Source organism: Centruroides sculpturatus, unplaced genomic scaffold (genome assembly GCF_000671375.1).
Source record: "Centruroides sculpturatus isolate CEXI.00-Female unplaced genomic scaffold, Cexi_2.0 scaffold46, whole genome shotgun sequence".
Lineage (NCBI taxonomy): Eukaryota > Metazoa > Arthropoda > Arachnida > Scorpiones > Buthidae > Centruroides > Centruroides sculpturatus.
In genome coordinates this window covers 724,250-740,805 of record NW_019384418.1, presented here as the reverse complement: position 1 = coordinate 740,805, position 16,556 = coordinate 724,250, and the positions used below count along the sequence as shown (strand labels likewise).

Here is a 16,556-nt window from a genome sequence, read left to right as displayed (position 1 = left end):
ATTAATATTTTATATTTATAAAATATTATATTTATAAAATGCTAATAACGAGTAAAATCGTCATTAAGTGTGACCCTATTGGAGATACACACGACCCATTTATCTCTTTATCCCGACCTTTAATCACCAAACTTTAAATAGCATCAATCTCCATAATAAATAAACCTCTCTGAAAAATTTCAGAGATTTTACACAAAAAGCATAGGAGTTATTAAGCCTCAAACAGGGCAAACAAAATCGTGCTCCTCATACACACATACAGAAATTACCTCAAACTTTTTTGCATTTCTCGAAGTTTCAAGATGTCCAAAAATATAAAATTCTGGGAAGTTATTTTTAGCCGTATCGCCAAACATTTTATTTGTTATATATAACAGCCGGGAAAGTAAAAATGATAGCTGAAAATATAAATAGGAAGAAATAGTTAATAAATGAAGCAAGACAGGAAACTGTTTAACTCAGCACAGCGTGATTGATAATATCAATTAAACCATCAACCTACAGGTAAATATTTTAAATGGCGAGGATATATTTTGTGTTACTCAAGTTTTCATCCTAAAAACAATCATCTTAATTTCATACCAAAGCCAAAATATTGCAAATCAATTCCTAGAATAATTTTTTCTAACTTTTCATTATGTGGACAATAAGAGGGCCTATTTTCAAATCCTTAGTAAGTTCGGCTATGCCCTCAATGGAACAGCCGAGTGGGAGGAACGTGGCCGACAAATAACTTCTCGAAATTTTTTTAATATTAAACTATTCGTTTAGAGAATCAGATTCGATCGATTCCAAATCTCTTCAAAATATTTTTAAGCTTTGAATTATTATTTGTCGTTCGAGAATTCTCAGTTGTACGAAATCTCTCAAATCTTGTATTTTCTTTGTAATCATATTTATACACTGAAATACAGTGGTGCCTCGTATAACGTACGCCTCGAATAACGGACGCTGCGAATAACGGACTTTCTGTTTGACCGTTACGTGACTCGAGCAACGGACTTGCTGAGAACAACGGACTTTCCGTTCGGCAGTTGCGTGAGACGAACAATGGACTTTTTTCGAACAAGTGCGAATGATGTTTCCACTCTTTTGCCGTTGCCAATGACAATCTACTATTTTTAGGATATATTAGTATTATTAGAATGTATTATTAGTATATCTGAAGTAGAAATGTAATATGATATATGTTGATGATTTAAATAAACATTAAATGTAATGTAATATATGTTGACGATTCAAATAAACGAAATGTAATTGTGTAGATGTTGAGGTGGCGGGACGAAAAGAGGTTGTAAAAAACAAACGGAGCGAGAGTAGCTCGTAGAAGTNATAAATCAAATTCAGTAAATCGTTTTGCAGCCCATTTTGGATATTCATTTAACATGAACATTATATTGCCGAAGGTGTTAATGAAGAAGAGTTGCAGAAAATAAGCTATCAGATTCATGCAAATACCTGGAATCACCTTGAAAAATACAAAAATGAAAATAATATTGTTAAATCTATAATTAATTTACCTTAATGATTAGAAACAACGTTGTATTAAACAAAACTATATTAACAAACTATAGAAAATGAAAAATAACTTAATAAATTATATTTGAATAAATTTTATATTATAATTATAAAGTACCATTTGAAATACTTTGAGTTCTCCTGCTTTACGAACAATTTCATTAGCTTGACTAGCTGTAGGTAACGAAAAGCTATATGACGATGCTAATGTAATTGGTATGAAAAATTTAATTGGATTGATTTTCAGAGCTAAAGTCTATCAAAATATAAAATAAAGGAATGTAATCACTTATAAATCAAAGCATAATTTTGATTTGTTTAATTAATTAAAGTGATTACTAATTATATTGAATATATTGATTAGGTAACATACAATAATTATATACAACATAAGAACATAAGAAAGTTCTCTTACTACTTCTGTAATTATTGGTAACATTAACGCTGCTACTGAAATATTATTGAAGAATTCAGTTAGCATAATTGTTAATAAAACAATTATTGCTAACATAAGATTTACAGGAAGGATATGCATTTTTAAAACCCAACTGCCAAAAATTTTATTCAATGCATATATTATAATTGATACGTTTAAAATATTTTAAAAAATTGCCAGGACGAATTTAGATTTAAAAATATATATTTCTTAGTAGACTATACAAACTGGATGAGTCTATTTCATTCGGTCCTTTCACACGCTGTTGAGGTAATAACGATTCCATGGCGAATTCGACCTTTTATTGTAGGCTACTCGTCCGCCATCCAATGCAAAAGAAAGTTAAAATAGTCCTATCAGAAATATATTTTTTGTAAATAATTGGTAAGTTTTAAAAATTACAAATTATTACATTATAGATGTGGTGCGAAATAGTAGAATCATTGAAGAAAACATTTGAATTTGATGCACACAGCCCTGGAAAATACAGGTAAGAAAACATCAACTAAAAAGTAACAAATTATTTGTAATCAACTCTTACTTATATTTTTTTAATCAGGCTTCTTATACCTTTAATGAATTCTCCGGAATTTTCTGAAGTTTTCAACTGTCCCTTAAACAGTTATATGAATCCTGAGCACAAGTGCAGAATGTGGGGATAGAATTATTATTCTCATAAGTGTCATCAACATTAAAAAATTCAATTACTAGACGTTGTTGCGCTAAAATTTGATAAAAGTATTTTTTAAAGAAGTGCAATAAATAAAATATATGAAATCTAACATCTAATGTTTCATATCGTATTTGCCATATTATATAAACTTAAGAGGAAATTTTATTCTTAAAAAGTTTCGTAGTGCAATTGTGCTTCTTTACAATTATTCAATAGTTTTAGAATTGTATTAATTTGTTTAAACTCCCATATTGATAAAACTGAATCCACTTTGACTTTAATTTTTCTTCTCAAGTAATTAAAATAAATTTAATTCAAATGATTTATGTTCTTTTTTAAATTTAAATTAAAAATGTAGACGATTTGCTCACAACAAGACATATTTAAGTAATCTATCAATATTTTATATTTGAAAAGAATGTATGCATAGCATAAATATAATATTCTCAAAATACAAATCAATAACTAGAAAATAATCTTCAAATTATGTATATTTATAAATAGATATATTACAATTTAGTAAACTTAACGATTTCTTTATTTATTATATTATATTTCTTATATAGTTATGAATAAATATATAAGAAATACGATACATAATGAGTCACTGAAAACAAATTGTAAAAGAACAAAATTTTTTGAAGCAGAACTAAACAGCAGTAAATTTATAGTTTTTCTGATAAAATAATTTATTATAATTTTATAAATAAAAGTCGTCATTGCAGTATAATAGAATACAATACGTTATTGGAGATAAAATTATAAAGAAGATTTTCAATTTTTAATAGTTCGTACAATGAGATTAGTCAAGTTGAACAGTGATGTGAAAAAATGTACAGTATTTAAAGTTATAATTATTATTTGTTTTCCCAAAATGGCGGAAATATGTAACGATGATAAATCTGTTGTCTACGAGTTATTTTAATATGATTTCTACAATTATGAAATTGGAGAGAAAAGCATCCGGATAAAAATGGAGTCTGTTTCGAAAAATATATTATGAAACATATTGGTAGAATATTACATTTTTTTAAATGTTTATTATCAGTTCATTAACATTTTTTTCAATTGTAATGGTTTATTTAATTTAATTAACAAAAATAAATATTCATGGAAAATATAAATATAACAGAATTTAAATGATGTTAATAGAATGTATAAGTATCATTAATTTTCAATAAATCAAATTCAGTAAATCGTTTTGCAGCCCATTTTGGATATTCATTTAACATGAACATTATATTGCCGAAGGTGTTAATGAAGAAGAGTTGCAGAAAATAAGCTATCAGATTCATGCAAATACCTGGAATCACCTTGAAAAATACAAAAATGAAAATAATATTGTTAAATCTATAATTAATTNAACAAATGAAAAATGCGAACTAATGTAACGTCGTATGGTGAGTTTTTGTTCGTATCGTGGAGCAAAAATATGTTCAAATTTCATGTCGTATCCTGAAAAATTCGTATGCTGGGGCGTTCGTAACCTGAGGTACCACTGTATTATGGAACATATTGGTAGAATATTACGTTTTTTTAAATGTTTATTATCCGTTCATTAACATTTTTTTTCAATTGAAATGTTTTATTTAATTTAATTAACAAAAATAAATATTCATGGAAAATATAAATATAACAGAATTTAAATAATGTTAATAGAATGTATAAGTATCATTAATTTTCAATAAATCAAATTCAGTAAATCGTTTTGCAGCCCATTTTGGATATTCATTTAACATGAACATTATATTGCCGAAGGTGTTAATGAAGAAGAGTTGCAGAAAATAAGCTATCAGATTCATGCAAATACCTGGAATCACCTTGAAAAATACAAAAATGAAAATAATATTGTTAAATCTATAATTAATTTACCTTAATGATTAGAAACAACGTTGTATTAAACAAAACTATATTAACAAACTATAGAAAATGAAAAATAACTTAATAAATTATATTTGAATAAATTTTATATTATAATTATAAAGTACCATTTGAAATACTTTGAGTTCTCCTGCTTTACGAACAATTTCATTAGCTTGACTAGCTGTAGGTAACGAAAAGCTATATGACGATGCTAATGTAATTGGTATGAAAAATTTAATTGGATTGATTTTCAGAGCTAAAGTCTATCAAAAAATAAAATAAAGGAATGTAATCACTTATAAATCAAAGCATAATTTTGATTTGTTTAATTAATTAAAGTGATTACTAATTATATTGAATATATTGATTAGGTAACATACAATAATTATATACAACATAAGAACATAAGAAAGTTCTCTTACTACTTCTGTAATTATTGGTAACATTAACGCTGCTACTGAAATATTATTGAAGAATTCAGTTAGCATAATTGTTAATAAAACAATTATTGCTAACATAAGATTTACAGGAAGGATATGCATTTTTAAAACCCAACTGCCAAAAATTTTATTCAATCCTGACACCTAAAAATAAATATAAATATATATGAAGATTATAAACAAATCAATATTATGTATTTTATTTTAGTATATTTAGTTTAAAATACTTATACTTATTTATACACTAAGCTACATCCTCTTTACAGAATAATCTAAGGTTTCCAACAACTACTCTTTCTGTTATATAGAAAGTTCGAATGATAAGACAGATAAGTAACTTGTAAATTATTATATCTTCGTGGAGTCTAGCCATCACATGTAAAAATAATATACATAATACATAATCAAATATTGATAGCAAATTACTTTGATAACACAGGTATTTAGATTTATTGCATGCATACATCATTGCATGAAGTAACTAAATTTATATAGAATGTAAAAACATAGATATAAGCATTCAATTATGGTATTTACTCGCGTATAAGACGAGGTTTTTATTCATTTTTCACTGCTTGAAAAACTAGGTCGTCCTATACGCGCGAGCGAATAATTCTTTGCATTTTTGCAATAAGTTTTGTGTACCGTATATAATTCATGCTGTCATTATAGCAAGGTGCTATCGAAGTCAAGGCGAATGTCGCTTTCAGAGATGGTCCGAAAATAGCTGGTCACTTAGCAATGATTATAAATGTAGTTATTTTATGTTAGTTAAATTGGTATTTTTTAATAAATATTTGAATATTCTAAATTATTAAAAATAAACATTTTCCTGTCATGCATTATAATATTTTGGTTTTGCTACGAGGATATAAGGTGAGTAGAAAAGCATTCCTCAACAGCTGACAGTGAATAGTCATTCAGGAAATACTGCATTTCAAATGCCCTCGAGGGATCAGAGGACAATGCTTTCTGCAGTGACAGTAGGAGAATTGTAATACCCCGTTCGCACACAATCCACGACTCACTTCGATCTCGATTTACCCACAATCTGGATTGTGACTGTCGCCAGTGGAACGTCGTGCTGTTCGCACAGGTAACTCGCTTGAGAAGAACCCGGCTATTACACGCGATGATAAAATTGACATAACTACGCGGTAAGTCACGAACACCAACAAACAAAATGGAAGTTTTGGTTAGAAATAAATACTTTTTCTTGCCGTATATCTAATAATAAACAGATGTCATCGTCTCTCCAGATGTCTTTTTTATTTTTCTGTCGATAACCGGACACATGTTCAGCAGCCATCTTGTATTTTCTCGCGCGCGTGGGATTGTGGGATCTCTCTTATAACTGGATCTAGTTTCGAGAACTCTCTCCAGTCGATCGCGATTTAGCCTCGTTTCAGTCGATATTGAAACGGTCGAGAGCGTTCGCACCGCGGAACTCTCTCCGACTTAAGCCACAATCTAGATCGAAGTGCTCGGTGCGAACGGGGTATAACAAAGCTTTGATCCGAGTAGACAAAAGGTGATAGCGTCAAGAAAACAAGCTTAATATGTGCATTTATAATATTTTATGAGTGATTAAACGAAATAAAATTTGAATTGTATTAATAAGTCTAATTTTTTTTTTTTTTTATCTTTAAAGTCACACCTCGTCCTATATGCGAGACCGTATTATACGCGAGTAAATACAAGTATTTTAGTAATCTTACATTACGCCTGATTATTAAAACATTAAGATGATTATTTCTTGCTTTATTATTCCTTTCCACAAGTTTTACTACTTAACATTATTTTCAGTGTATAAAATCCCTTCTACGTCAATCGTACAACCAAGAACAATGTTTTTACATTTCAATTAATTTTTATGGAATAGTCACTCACTTCCTCTACCTTTAAAATAGAATGCACTTAAATATATTAATGAAACTGTTTAAAAATTAGTTAATTAAAATAGTATACATCATTTTTTAGAATGCTTTTTTTTTTCTTATTTGATAAATTTAACCTAAATAACTTAGATGATATTCTAACTTTCAGTTATATACAATTTTTCTTATTTTTCAGTACAAGAAAGTACGACATCAAAAGATATTAAACATAGTAATAAATACAAAACATTTGATAAATCGTATTGATTTGAATATACATTAAGAAGTAATATTTCAAAATGCTTACTTCAAGTCCTTTAGCCAAAGCAAATCCTCCTCCTATTAATATAATGACTTCCCAAGATGTATTTGTTCGGACTAATTTCCAATTTAATATTGCCGGACTCTGTAAGAAATGTTTTGGATCTACTGGAATAATGAAAAATAATATCACAGCAGCAATTATAGGAACTGAATCATTTACAAGTCTGAAATATTTTTATTGTATTTAGTTAATTTATATTATTAAATATTAAATTTTCAAATTTTAAAACATTTACATTTCTTCTTGTTTAAATAATGCCACCCAACCTGGCATATATTTAGGATTTCGGAACCACAGTGTTATTAAAATGAAAAATCCTAATGCAAGTAGGAATTTTTCCTGAAAGCTTCAACATAAAAATGTGAAAAATTGTTTAAAAATTTAATTAATGAATTTAAATCTAAACATAGAAGTATTAAAAGCTTACGTTAAAATTCCTAAGCTAACATATTCCTGATAAACAACTTCTTTTATAATATTATCACGGGTTTCTTCTTTTTGTTTGCTTAATATTATATGAAAATTTTTAATATAAAATAAAATTAGTTACAAAACAACAGCAAAATAGGAAGTTTCATAATTTAATTATATTTCTCATTTAATTGTTTATCATTGTTGCATTTAGGAGTATGACTCTATATTGAAAATAATTACTTTTATATAAATATTTTAAATATGCAATATAGACCAATAGTTCTATAAAAGCACTGTATATAATTCAAACAGTGATTTGCGAAATTCGCTTGTATGAATTATATAAGAAATGGAAATATAAAAATGTATAAATTATAAATATAATATGAAATATTTACTTATATTTCATGACTACGTAAGTCACCAAAGCCCAACCACTTAACATTAGTAAAAACATTCCAGGAATATTATATATAATCCACGAAGCAAAAGTGATCTCTGTCGATCCTGGAAAATATCTGAAAATAAATTTATATTATTTACTAACTACAGGTATGATTGTCATTTTTCAAACATTTTTAAACTGACATAAAGAGTATAATATTAATAATTATACTTTTTAAAATTAAAAAAAAAACAAAATTAATACTTACTCTTTTATATATTCTTTGAATAAAATATTTGATCCAGTGCTTACTAATGTTCCCATACCTCCTATACTTGATGCATAAGTTATGCTCAACATTAATGCTTGTTTTATTCTTTTAAATTGTAAAACGCCTCTAAAAATTATAAACTTTTTATAGTTAAATTTCGTCTCAAAAAAACGTAAAAAAATTATGAAACTATTTGGAAACTAAAATTAATATATGAGATATAAAATTTCACTATTTACGCTTCATTCTGGAAATCATCTTCCTTATTTTCATTTAATGCTGTGTTTAAAAAATAAATAAACTATTATGTTGAAAAATTAATAATGAAAAATAATCTTAATCAGTTAAAAAAATGTTTTTCAAAATATAAAACTTAAAATATTAGGAAAATTTCGAAGATAATTAACAAATTTTTATTACTTACGTTCATTGCTCACTGATTTACTTCTAATGTTATCTAAAATTTCTTCTGCAACAGCTACCATTAGCATTGTTGTTACAGTATTAGATATCCATAACGATAAAAACATAGAGTTTAACATAAATCCGAGTATTAACCTAACCATAATAATTAATTATTATATATATATATATATTTAAAAAGAATATATGAAAATTTTTATAATAAATTAACACTAACCAAGGAGCACCTTTATTCATTAATATCATGAAAGTAAAAGTTGCTCTTTTATGTAAGTTAGAACTTTGAATAGCATTTGATGCTATAAGTCCTCCTAAAAACAAGATGATGGAATCCTAATAAATAAATTTTTAAATAATTGTTTTATCAATTAACAGTTTTAAAATTAAATTTAGTAGATTTTATTTAAAAATAATTTTACATACATTCATATATAATTCACATACAACTTTAGTTTCGATGATATGTAGAAATGGAAACAAGACTAAAGGCATTAATGCCGTAATAACAGGAGGTATAATTTCGAACAGCCAGAATGTATATATTAAAAAGATGATAATTCCTGTTCTCACTTCCTAAATAAAGAATTTTATAACTTGGTTATAAAGCAAATTGAAACTGTATTTCTCTAAGTTTTACAATAATTATAATAAGTTTACAATAAGTTACAATAATTACAATAAGTTTTGCAATAATCAGCTACTTTAATTTGATAATAAATTTAGCGCTTAAATTTTTGTTTTGCTAATAAAATTAGCAATTTTGTTAATCATATTAATAGGATAAGAACTAAAAATAATTATATATTCAACATTAACGATAACCTATTACATTAGAGACTTGAGATATTAAAATTTTTCTTAATTTTCCGATCATTTCAAACGATTGAGGTTTTATTTATTATAGTTTTTGTGGGGAACAAAAGGAGCCGATTTATTTGATCTTGAATCTGTATCAATCCATAGTGAAGCAAGAAAAATAATTCGATTCATATAATGTTTTTGTTTCCTTTAATATTCCTTTTAAAAAATGTCAGAAATTTCAAACAGTTTATAACAATTAAACATACTGTATGTTATAATTATATAATATACTAGCAGACCCCGCCACGCGTTGTTGTGGCTCAAAGTGTATAAATATATAACACTTCCCCCGTGTGGGGGGAAATTTTTCGAAAAATTTCTTTTTAGTGTACATTCTCTTGGCGTGCCCTATTAAAACGGAATCAAAAACACAAAAAACCGCATCTAAAATAGTAGAAATAGAAGCAGAGTTCTTTATGGTAAGCCTTAATCCTGTTCATCTCCCCCCAGTGGGGGGAATTTCGACACGTATATTATATAAAAACACGTGCGTATTCGAATGCAGCGTTGTGTGAAAATTTCAAAGGAATTGGTAGGAACAAACGAACATTACATTTTTATTTATATAGATAGATAGATGATGATCTACTTTAGTCCATCCTCACAGAAAAGCAAACTTAGGGCGTCATACTCGTAGCGCCATCTGTTGGACATAAAAGCCAAACCTAGACAAAAATCCATTGTAGTTTTATTTAATTAATAAAAAATCTGCAGGTTTGATTAGTGGTAAACATTCCGGGGGTCATAAAGATGCTACAGTTAAAATTTGGTAAGGATTGGTTCAGTAGTTTTCACGGTTAGTGGTCACAAACGAAAAATACGTTGTCTCTTTATATAATAGTATAGATAACGATAATTCAATAAATAATCAACCAAAAGCAACATAAAATATGCTTATTGGATGGCTATTTATTGATCCATTCTTATAAGTTCTATAGAGTATAGACTATAGTCCGTTCTCTGTAACTTTGTGCATGAAATGAAGAAGAAAAAAAGGCCACCTCATCTTTGTACGCTACAAAGTTTATCCTTCTGCACTGTTGTAAAAGCAACAGCAGTGTTCTATTAAAAATGTTATGTCAATTATTATAAATTTAGTCTCGAAGAGAAAAGTTGAGGAAATATTCTAACAAAATGATACTGTCGTCTGTCCTTCCCGTAACTATCGCCATTTCTGAACTACTTTCGGAAGGAAGAAGAAAGACGATGTTTACTTTCAGCCAATCACAACTTCCCTTCATATACTGTACCACACATTTTTTTACAAATCAAATTTCTTGTTGCTCGTTATGAAAAACTGACAATTTAATTACTGTGTTTCAACCATTTCAACCATTTGATAGAGGAGTGCTGCAGCTTGTCGCCTTTCACTATTACTGTGTTTTCAAGCTAAATGATTTAATAATATCTGTGATTGAAAGTTTAACAATTGTTAGCAAAGGGTCCTGAATTTTGTGAACTATTTGGGAATTTCTTGGGGAAGCATGCACGAAGTTATAGGAAACGGACAATAGAAATTTGAATTTTTATACATATTCGAACTTTAAAACTAAATTTAAAAAGCCGTTAAAATTTAAACTAAATAAAGATGGAATACCGCCAAGTGTTGAAATAGAAACACACCTTATGATAGTGAATCAAAGAAATTTAAACAACACGGTTTCAGAAGATTTAAAACCGTTAAAATTTTATTTAAATACATTTTTCTGCTACATTTTAAAGATTGTTTATTTGCAAGTAATTCATAAATAATTAATTCTTTATATTATTTTACCGAGTTATTAATAAATTTTAAAATGTAATTTTTTTTCAAATTTATCTAAAATTTTCGAATAATAAATACGTAGAGATTGTAGTTGTTAAGTTTCTTCAAAAATATCGTTATTTAAATTTTAAAAATTTCTTTTGTGTTTAGAAAGACTATTTGTAATCTGATCTCGAAAAAATATTAAAATACTTTTTTAATTACATCAGAAATAAATATATTTTCACAAATTTCACACGTTAATAATTTATTTACAAAATGTTGAATTGTATCGTAATTTAAATTTTGAAAGTTATACGGTGGAACCTTCAATATAGGCCACTGTCTAAAAGTGGCCTGTATTGAAAGTTCCACTGTATTTTTCCAGAAACTGTTTTTTCTTTGGAATGCATACAAAATAACATCAAACAACGGCCATTGATGTTTGTGTCATTGGCTCTTGTTCACATGTTTTAGTGTATATGTTTTAAATAAAAATATTTTTAGAAAATCTTACCTCCGAAAATTTAAAACCTGGGATAATAAATAAAAGCATAAGCATTCCAATATATGGTCTTAATTCTTTCAGTTTTGTAATACATTTCTTAAAGTTACTTATCATTATGAACTCATTAATTATCAAATTTCTACTAATTACTTTTTGACCTACGTTTACGTTTGACAACTACTATCGAATATTCGAATACTTGTATTCAAACGAACATTCGTTCAGTGAAATTTAAAAATTAATTTCAAATTATAATATTCTAATGATATTAATATAAATATTAAAAGTAAAAGTTGCTCTTTTATGTAAGTTAGAACTTTGAATAGCATTTGATGCTATAAGTCCTCCTAAAAACAAGATGATGGAATCCTAATAAATAAATTTTTAAATAATTGTTTTATCAATTAACAGTTTTAAAATTAAATTTAGTAGATTTTATTTAAAAATAATTTTACATACATTCATATATAATTCACATACAACTTTAGTTTCGATGATATGTAGAAATGGAAACAAGACTAAAGGCATTAATGCCGTAATAACAGGAGGTATAATTTCGAACAGCCAGAATGTATATATTAAAAAGATGATAATTCCTGTTCTCACTTCCTAAATAAAGAATTTTATAACTTGGTTATAAAGCAAATTGAAACTGTATTTCTCTAAGTTTTACAATAATTATAATAAGTTTACAATAAGTTACAATAATTACAATAAGTTTTGCAATAATCAGCTACTTTAATTTGATAATAAATTTAGCGCTTAAATTTTTGTTTTGCTAATAAAATTAGCAATTTTGTTAATCATATTAATAGGATAAGAACTAAAAATAATTATATATTCAACATTAACGATAACCTATTACATTAGAGACTTGAGATATTAAAATTTTTCTTAATTTTCCGATCATTTCAAACGATTGAGGTTTTATTTATTATAGTTTTTGTGGGGAACAAAAGGAGCCGATTTATTTGATCTTGAATCTGTATCAATCCATAGTGAAGCAAGAAAAATAATTCGATTCATATAATGTTTTTGTTTCCTTTAATATTCCTTTTAAAAAATGTCAGAAATTTCAAATAGTTTATAACAATTAAACATACTGTATGTTATAATTATATAATATACTAGCAGACCCCGCCACGCGTTGTTGTGGCTCAAAGTGTATAAATATATAACACTTCCCCCGTGTGGGGGGAAATTTTTCGAAAAATTTCTTTTTAGTGTACATTCTCTTGGCGTGCCCTATTAAAACGGAATCAAAAACACAAAAAACCGCATCTAAAATAGTAGAAATAGAAGCAGAGTTCTTTATGGTAAGCCTTAATCCTGTTCATCTCCCCCCAGTGGGGGGAATTTCGACACGTATATTATATAAAAACACGTGCGTATTCGAATGCAGCGTTGTGTGAAAATTTCAAAGGAATTGGTAGGAACAAACGAACATTACATTTTTATTTATATAGATAGATAGATGATGATCTACTTTAGTCCATCCTCACAGAAAANACCAGTGGTTCCCAACCTTTTTTCATTAGTGTACCCCGTGACATGTCATATCTCTAGATTGTACCCCTCATTTAAGAAATTTAGTGAGTACCCGTATTGTTAATTTTACATATTGTAACTTTAAATTAAAGAAAAAAAAAGTAAATGAAAAAATGCAAAATAAATTTGTGATTGTTGCAAGGAACATACTTACCTAATAATTTTTAATACTATTAGTTTGTGATACATAATATATTATTTTTTCGGCCATAATAACTAACTTTTTTCTGTACCCCTAAACAATCTATCACGTACCCCTAGGGGTACGCGTACCACAGGTTGGGAATCGCTGATTTAAACCCATTACATGTAATAATATGAATAATAATATTATTAAGTTCATCACTTGAAAACTAGCCTTTAATTGGGCATGTTTTGTCTTTGTTGACATTACAGTACTTTAACAAATCAATCACAGACTTGTGAAAGTAATAAATTGCTGCGAAAAGCCCTACCTACAACTATCCAAGTAAAATGTAAATAATCTCTATAAATTCGCTTTTTTAATCGTTTTTAGCTCTTATCAGCTAATTTAATGTTCTTAGATAATATTTAGGCGAGTAAACATCATTTTAGAACTGTCAAGCTATAAACTTTCCGGAAAAGTCAACTCCCCGCCGTTACCTAATACGAGAAAATATGCAAATAATCGCATGCAAAATTGTGTATTATAGTCGAATATTGTAAAAATAGTCGAAATAATATAAAAATAATGTATAATGTACATTATTTGGAAGAAAACTTTTGTTTTTATTTTGACCCTCAGATGACTCATCCACTCCCCTCCCAGAGCGCTTAGTCTCGAGTTTTTCGTGTTACAACTCCCAACGTGTTGAAGGTGTCANAAGTTATAGGAAACGGACAATAGAAATTTGAATTTTTATACATATTCGAACTTTAAAACTAAATTTAAAAAGCCGTTAAAATTTAAACTAAATAAAGATGGAATACCGCCAAGTGTTGAAATAGAAACACACCTTATGATAGTGAATCAAAGAAATTTAAACAACACGGTTTCAGAAGATTTAAAACCGTTAAAATTTTATTTAAATACATTTTTCTGCTACATTTTAAAGATTGTTTATTTGCAAGTAATTCATAAATAATTAATTCTTTATATTATTTTACCGAGTTATTAATAAATTTTAAAATGTAATTTTTTTTCAAATTTATCTAAAATTTTCGAATAATAAATACGTAGAGATTGTAGTTGTTAAGTTTCTTCAAAAATATCGTTATTTAAATTTTAAAAATTTCTTTTGTGTTTAGAAAGACTATTTGTAATCTGATCTCGAAAAAATATTAAAATACTTTTTTAATTACATCAGAAATAAATATATTTTCACAAATTTCACACGTTAATAATTTATTTACAAAATGTTGAATTGTATCGTAATTTAAATTTTGAAAGTTATACGGTGGAACCTTCAATATAGGCCACTGTCTAAAAGTGGCCTGTATTGAAAGTTCCACTGTATTTTTCCAGAAACTGTTTTTTCTTTGAAATGCATACAAAATAACATCAAACAACGGCCATTGATGTTTGTGTCATTGGCTCTTGTTCACATGTTTTAGTGTATATGTTTTAAATAAAAATATTTTTAGAAAATCTTACCTCCGAAAATTTAAAACCTGGGATAATAAATAAAAGCATAAGCATTCCAATATATGGTCTTAATTCTTTCAGTTTTGTAATACATTTCTTAAAGTTACTTATCATTATGAACTCATTAATTATCAAATTTCTACTAATTACTTTTTGACCTACGTTTACGTTTGACAACTACTATCGAATATTCGAATACTTGTATTCAAACGAACATTCGTTCAGTGAAATTTAAAAATTAATTTCAAATTATAATATTCTAATGATATTAATATAAATATAATATATTATTAAACTAAATTATTTTAAAATAAATTCAGTTCTATAATAAAACCATATTGAAAATATTATATTATTAAAATTATATTTATATAATATATAAGTAAAATTTGTAATAATGCCCGCGTTCGAGACAGACTCGAGCGTGATACATAGCATTACAAAAGAAATGGGCGTTAAGAGAATTTTTTCTCATAATGCCCATTTCTTTAAAAAAAAGGATTAGTTCTTGTACAGTGTTTTTTACGACCTCAGCAAATTTCATAAGTTTTCTACCTGCGCGAAAGTTTTTTTATAACATTTTATTAATTAACATATTAATTGCTTAACTCTTTCCACCCTACAGGCACTAAGAGGGACTCTTTTAGCAAGCCCATTATGGGTTTGGCCAGACCCACAATGGGGCAACCGGGTGGTGAAGGATGGGGCCGACATATCCGGGCAGATCAATCCCAAAGAATTCCTGGAGCTTTTTTGACCTATCCCGATTCAAACCTAGTCCCCCAGAGCGGTAGGCTGCCACCTTGACCGCTTGGCCATCCAGCTCTGGTTCTGTGCAGTGTGGAATGAAAGAACAATAAACTTTGGAGTTTTATTTTCTAACTAAAAACATTTATTTTAAATTATTTTAATTTTTAAGTAGTTTTTAAGCGGAAATTAAATTTATATTAAATAAAACGGGCGTTAAGGAATTTCAAATATTTCGTAAAGTTAACAGAAGTTTACATTTTGAGGAAGCATAAAAATGTATTTAAAATAATTTAGTAGACTACTGTATTTTAATTATATACAGGGTGATTCAAAAGTCACAGAAATTTAAAAAAATTAATAACTGACAAACTACGAGGTATTTACAGTAAGATGATGCAGTTTTCACAGAAATGCTTAGAAAGAAGTGGGATTTATTTTTTTGTGTAATAAAAATTTAGTACGAAAATAGTTGCATTTCTTGCCATAGATGGCGCTTGATGAAATTACATAAAAGTTGTTACTAGAGCTTACACTAAAAACATTTTTATATTTTTATTCTTATTTTAACAAATTTTCAAATGCTACAGCGCCATACATGGCAAGAAATGTAACTATTTTGATACTAAAATTTTTATTACACAAAAAAAATCTCACTTTTTTTCTAAGCATTTCTGCCAAAACAGTATCATCTTACTGTAAATAATTTGTCAGTTATTAATTTTTTAAAATTTCTGTGACTTTTGAATCATCCTGTATATATTGTTAATGATTTAAACCAGTGGTTCCCAACCTTTTTTCATTAGTGTACCCCGTGACATGTCATATCTCTAGATTGTACCCCTCATTTAAGAAATTTAGTGAGTACCTGTATTGTTAATTTTACATATTGTAACTTTAAATTAAAGAAAAAAAAA

At 27.3% G+C, this 16,556-nt stretch overlaps 2 protein-coding genes across 3 annotated transcripts in view; one reads left to right on the top strand and one right to left on the bottom strand.

Moving 5' to 3' along the window:
* LOC111619264 (endothelin-converting enzyme 1-like) overlaps window positions 1-2,646 on the top strand; it is a gene marked incomplete at its 5' end in the record, with an annotated part of 29,660 nt that extends 27,014 nt beyond the window's left edge. Inside the window, 2 exons of the mRNA XM_023360945.1 lie at window positions 2,374-2,444; window positions 2,514-2,646. Coding sequence (XP_023216713.1) covers window positions 2,374-2,444; window positions 2,514-2,616 — 174 coding nt within the window. The remainder of the gene's footprint in view (window positions 1-2,373; window positions 2,445-2,513) is intronic.
* On the bottom strand, window positions 2,539-11,959 carry LOC111619299 (solute carrier family 13 member 5-like). Of its 2 annotated transcripts, none has more exons than XM_023360995.1 (13): window positions 11,748-11,959; window positions 9,049-9,198; window positions 8,843-8,958; window positions 8,627-8,760; window positions 8,442-8,481; window positions 8,200-8,328; window positions 7,945-8,064; window positions 7,560-7,637; window positions 7,368-7,478; window positions 7,115-7,295; window positions 4,913-5,074; window positions 4,616-4,753; window positions 2,539-2,676 (listed from the first exon to the last, which is right to left on the bottom strand). In XM_023360995.1, the coding sequence occupies exons 1-13, from the start codon at window positions 11,850-11,852 to the stop codon at window positions 2,662-2,664; spliced, it is 1,479 nt and encodes a 492-aa protein (XP_023216763.1). In that variant the 5' UTR covers window positions 11,853-11,959; the 3' UTR covers window positions 2,539-2,661. The 2 variants fall into 2 exon arrangements, with proteins under 2 accessions (XP_023216763.1, XP_023216762.1); XM_023360994.1 differs by lacking the exon at window positions 2,539-2,676 and adding an exon at window positions 4,240-4,447.
* Window positions 11,960-16,556: the final 4,597 nt, after the last annotated feature.

Excerpts from the sequence above, each read along its gene's own strand:
- LOC111619299 (XM_023360994.1), bottom strand. The coding sequence starts at position 11,852 with ATGATAAGTAACTTTAAGAAATGTATTACAAAACTGAAAGAATTAAGA. Across the intron at positions 8,761-8,842 it reads ATGAATAAAGGTGCTCCTTG|GTTAATACTCGGATTTATGT; the intron begins GTTAGTGTTAAT and ends TATTATGGTTAG. Across the intron at positions 8,329-8,441 it reads GATGATTTCCAGAATGAAGC|AGGCGTTTTACAATTTAAAA; the intron begins GTAAATAGTGAA and ends TATAATTTTTAG.